Source organism: Fukomys damarensis, unplaced genomic scaffold (assembly GCF_012274545.1).
Source record: "Fukomys damarensis isolate Sample0158 unplaced genomic scaffold, DMR_v1.0_HiC HiC_scaffold_34, whole genome shotgun sequence".
In the NCBI taxonomy this organism is placed as follows: domain Eukaryota; kingdom Metazoa; phylum Chordata; class Mammalia; order Rodentia; family Bathyergidae; genus Fukomys; species Fukomys damarensis.
Window position 1 is genome coordinate 21,784,074 of NW_022900946.1, and position 5,137 is coordinate 21,789,210.

The following is a 5,137-nucleotide window of genomic DNA, read 5'->3' on the forward strand; positions in this document are numbered from 1 at the left end:
TTTTTTTTTTTTTTGGTACCAGAGATCGAATTCAGACCCTTGTGCTTGACCAGGCAGGTGAGGCACCACTGTGCTAAATCCCCGGCCTGCTTTCTCTAAGCTCTTAAGTGAATTAAACTTTGCATTCAGAAGGCTCAGACTAGCAAAAACAGTTTTAAAAATAAGAAAAGAATCAACTGGATGCTGCCCGTGCAGTCACAGCACAGCAGAAATGGGGCTGTACTAACCTCAGACAAAATACAATGCAATAAATTGTTAGAAGAGTCAAGAAAGAACACTGTTAGCCAGGCATAGTGGTGCACACCTATAATCCTCGCACTGGGGTGGCTGAGGCAGGAGGATTGTCTCAAGTTTGAGGCCAGCCAGAACTACACACAGCAAGACCCTGTCTCAAAACAACAAATAGAAAAAAAGGGAGAGAAAAAAACACTATATTAATAAAAGGGTCAGTTCACCGAGGTACAATTGTATGTACAGAAGAGCTCCAGAATATAGGAAGCAAATATTGATGGATTAAAAGAGAAAACAGTTCTACTGTAACACTTGGAGACAGCAGTATCCTACCTTTAATAATACAGAACCACCACAAGGGAATTTCAGGAGGAAAATAAGGATGGTGAGTAGCACTATAAACCAACTGGACCCAACAGCCATATGCAAGCACTCCAACAGCAGAATACACATTTTTCAAGGACAAACCATGTTACCTCACAAAACTAGTTAATGAACTTTAAAAGACTGAAATCATAAAAACAAAGCCAGGTGTGGTGGCGCATGCTTGATCCCAGCACTCAGGCTGAGGCAGGAGGATCCCTGTGAAAAAGACTGAAATCATGCAGAACATTTTTTTCTCATTACGAAGTAGCGCAACTAGAAATCAATATGTAGAAATTTCCACATTTTAGCTTTGCACAGTGGCAGTATCGTAGCCAATGAGGTTCATCTGTGGCATGATTATTGCTAATTGAAATGATCACATTCTTGGCCAGGGATTTAGCTCGGTGGTTCCAGTGCCTGCCTTCTAAGTGCAAGGATCTGAGTTTGATCCCCAGTACCAAAAAAAGAAAAAAAGAAATTATCACATTTTTAAGCAGAGGGTCAAAAAAGAAATCACGGGCCGGAGATTTAGCTCAGCGGTTCGGTGGCCTGCCTTGCAAGCGCAAAGACCAGAGTTCAATCCCCGGTACCAAAAAAAAAAAAAAAAAACACAATGAGTGAGAATTAGAAGATGACGTGAGACCAAAATGAAAACACATCTCAAGACTTACAGAACACAGCACAGGCCAGGTAAGAGGGTGATGTACAACTATAAATACAAACAAATCTGTCATTGAGGTGTCCTTTGTGTTAACTAGAAAAATGATTAAATCCACAGGAAGGAGAAGGCAGAAAATAATGGTAAAGCAGAGATAAGTAAAATAGAGAAAAAGAAGTAAAATCAAAAGTTGGTTTTTAGAAAAGATAAAATGGACTCACTGGACAAAAAGGACAACTCAAATCACTTAAACCAGAAATGAAAGGGTGAATATCGCTCCCATTTTTATAGAAATAGTAAAGGATAAGAAAACAGTAAGAACAAATTATACACCAACAAACTGATGACCTAAATGAAAGTGATGATGTATCAGAAAACAAAGCTTCACAGGCTGAATCATGCAGAGCGAGCATCTAAAATGAACGAGAGAGAGTAGAGTAAGCATAACCCAAATCTCCAGATGGGACTGAGCAGCTAGCTCACCAGCAATTTCTACCAAACATTTTATAAAGAACTAACAATCCTCAATCTTTCAGACAATTGAGAAGAACACTCATTCTATGTGGCCAACATTACTGATACCAAGCCAGAAAGACACCACAGAGAAACTGCAGCCCAACATCCTGATAACTGACTAAAGTCCTCAACCATACACCAGCAGACTAGCTGGGCAAAATTGTGGCTCCCTTTATCTCAGCTACTTGGGAGGCTAAGGCAGGAAGATCACTGGTGCCCAGGGAAACAGAACACGACCCTCTTCTTTTTTGGGGGGGGGACGACAATGTCTTGCTATATGGTTCAGGCTGGCTTTGAACTCCTGATGACCCTCTTGCTTCAGCCTCCCAATTGCTGAGATTACAGGCCACCAAAATGAAATTTTTTTTCTTTGGTACCAGGGATTGAACTTGGGACCTTGAGCTTGCAAGGCAGGCTAAATTCCCGACTCCAAAATGAAAGTACTTGTGCATCAAAAGACAACCCTGATGTGCTGCTGGCAGGTACCTAAAATGGTACAATCGCAGTATGGCAGTTTCTCAGTGTTGTAGTTTATATCTAGATGTCCCCCTAAAGCCTCATGTGATTATGGACAAGATCTTTGAAATGTGACTGAAATATAGGGGCACTGTAGTTGTCTTGCTGTTAGGTGAGGCCTGGCCAGAAGAGGTCACTGTGGGGGTGTGAGCAGGAAGGTTTGTATCTTCTTCCTGGCTGCTCCTTGGACACTGATGTGAGTAGCGCTTTCTCTGTTAATGCTCTGCCATACCACTCTACTTTGGTGCCAGGTGACCTTGAACTGTAACTGTGAGCCAAAATAAACCTCTTTCAAGTCATGGATATTGGGGATTGACTCATAGCCACGAGGAAAGTATAACTAAGATATTCAGTTAACATGTTGGAAGCAGGGAGTGGAACAGATAGTGGAACATCACGTTCACAGCTGTATTAGTCACAACAGACTCGAGGTGGAAACAGCAGACAAATGGAAATACCATGTGCTCTGGCCACTTAGTGGGATGTTACTCAGCCATAAAAAGAGTGATGCTCAATTGGGCCGGGGCTTTAGCTCCGTGGCAGGGCACCCGCCTCACAAGCATAAGGTCCTGAGTTCGATCCCCAGTACCATTAAAAAAAAAGTGATACTCTGATACCTGCAACAGTGTGAACAGACTTTGAAGACAATATGCTGAGCAAAATACACTACACATGAAAGGACAAATACCTAAAGGAACAAAGGTGATGAAGGCCCCGGAAGCTGCTTGCCCATGAATGAAGGGCAGAGCAGAACAACGCAGCTGGTTCCTCTGGTAACAAGACTCATACGTGCTGCTAAAGACACTCACAACTTGGGAGAATAAAATGCCGTAGTGTTGGAGAAACAGGCAGTATACAAAACATAAAAATCCCTCCTCTGTGACAGGAAACAAAAGATGCAGCACTGCCTGTGACCTCTGTCCCAGGATGTTTTCCTTCTGCAAATCCAGCATAGAGCTGAAACAGGGATTTAGCTCAGTGGCACCACACCTGCCTCTCAAGCGCAAGCTCCTGAGTTTGATCTTTGGTGCAAAAAACCAAAACAACACAAATCCACAAAAGTCCACCATAGAGCTAACACATAGAGGTATTCAGTAAGAAAATTCTTGGTTTTTTTGTGTCTTACACTTAATATTTAAAATGCATGCACTCAGCCAGGCATGTAGGCACATTCCTGAAATCTCAGCACTAGGGAAGCTGATGCAGGAAGACTGCATAGCAAGACTCAGTTTCAAAAAATCAAACCAGGGGCTGGGGATTTAGATCGGCAGCACCACGCTTGCCTTGCAAGCACAAGGTCCTGAGTTCGATTCCCAGTACCAAAAAAACAAAAACCAGGGCGGGGGATTTAGCTCAGTGGTGCTGTGACTGCCTTGCAAGTGCAAGGTCCTGAGTTAGATCCTCCGTACTAGAAAAAAACAAAAACCCAACAAATAAAGTGCACGTTCTATGTCTCAGGCTTCCACCTCTGGGATTCTGTGATAGCCGCTTGCACGAGGCAGACAGTCATCTACAAGGATGTTCTTCATGGCACTATTTCTAATAACCCCAAAATGTAAGCCACCTAAATACTAACTAAAAAGGAATATAAAGTCATCCTGCAAAATACTAAGCAAAAAGAATGATGACCTATACATAGGACCATGAAGAGCTCCTAGGCACACAGTGAGTGGTAAATGACAGTAATGACAAAGACAGATTAGGTAGTCACCGAAATAGTACTATTTACTAATTTGGGGGGCGGGGCGGGGGGGTAGCATCGGGCATAATGGCACACGCCTATAATCCCAGTACTTAGGAGGCTGAGGCCATCCTGGGTTACATAGCTCTAGGCCAGCCTGAATTACATAGTGAAACCCTGTCTCAAAAAAACAACCAAACAAAAAAAACGTTTTCTACTTACACACTTAAGCAAGCACAGAAACCCCTCTGGAAATAAACGCCAAGTTTTTTTTTTTTTTTTTTTTTGGTACCGGGGTCGAACTCGGGTCTTTACACTTGTGAGGCAGGCGACAGAACCATTAAGCTAAATCCCCGGCTCTAAACACCAAATTCTTAACGGCGCCTAACTGTAGAAGACTGAATGAAGGACTAGGTCTGGGGCCAACCTAGCTGGGTACGAGAACCTTCTGATACAGTCTCCCACACTTAGACATTCACAGGTTAACGAACACACGAGCCTCCAGGTAGTAACTCAGGGTCTCTCATCAAAGGCCACCCTTCCCTCCCAACCCGAGGGCTCTCCCCGACCCGCTGAAGATGGAGACCGGGTCTTGGCATCCAAGCCAGCTGCCCGCTCACTGGCGGATGGGCTCCAGACTCACCTGTCAAGGGCGAAGGATCTCTTTTGGGCTGCAGGCGGCTAGTCTGGGGCAGGAACGGGTTGTTCAGCCTACGGAACATGACAAGTCAGGGGACTGCATTGGAGGCCCCCTGGACCGAAACGCCCAACCCTTGAGGCGCTCACCCGAATGCGTTGGGCTCCTCCACGACCTTCATCTTAGCGGCACCTGTCGGCGCGGGCCCTACAGGTAGGGAGGCGGTGAGGAAGCGAGCGGGGAAGCTCGGGGGACGGGAGGATAGAGGGTGCAGGAATTGGACCAGGGGGCGGTATTGGCGACACTAACCACGCACGGCCAACCCGAGCTGTAGCAGGAACACAGCCAGCAGCGCAGCCATCTCACCGCCAGGCGGTCACGTGAGTAGCAGCCTGGTCACGTGAGGACGGGAGCAGGAAGTGCGTCACCTGAGCGACGCGAACCGGAAGTGGCGCCCCAGTACCCGGCGGCCAGGCGGAGGTCCGTGCTTCCCAGGATGGGCCGCTGGCGGGTAGCGCGTGGGCCAGGGGCG

General features: G+C 45.9%; 1 protein-coding gene and 1 pseudogene across 3 annotated transcripts in view; one reads left to right on the forward strand and one right to left on the reverse strand.

Annotated features, from left to right (window-relative positions):
* The window catches only part of Gnptg (N-acetylglucosamine-1-phosphate transferase subunit gamma), a 9,018-nt gene extending 3,938 nt beyond the window's left edge, over window positions 1-5,080 (reverse strand). The window contains exons 1-3 of one of the 3 annotated variants that reach the window (XM_010620520.3): window positions 4,915-5,080; window positions 4,755-4,812; window positions 4,612-4,679 (exon numbers count right to left, since the gene is read on the reverse strand). In XM_010620520.3, the coding sequence (XP_010618822.1) occupies window positions 4,612-4,679; window positions 4,755-4,812; window positions 4,915-4,966 (178 nt within the window). In that variant the 5' untranslated portion in view covers window positions 4,967-5,080. The remainder of the gene's footprint in view (window positions 1-4,611; window positions 4,680-4,754; window positions 4,813-4,914) is intronic. The other 2 variants (XM_010620518.3, XM_010620519.3) reach the window with 2 other exon arrangements.
* Window positions 904-1,000, forward strand: LOC117284152 (annotated as a pseudogene).
* Window positions 5,081-5,137: the final 57 nt, after the last annotated feature.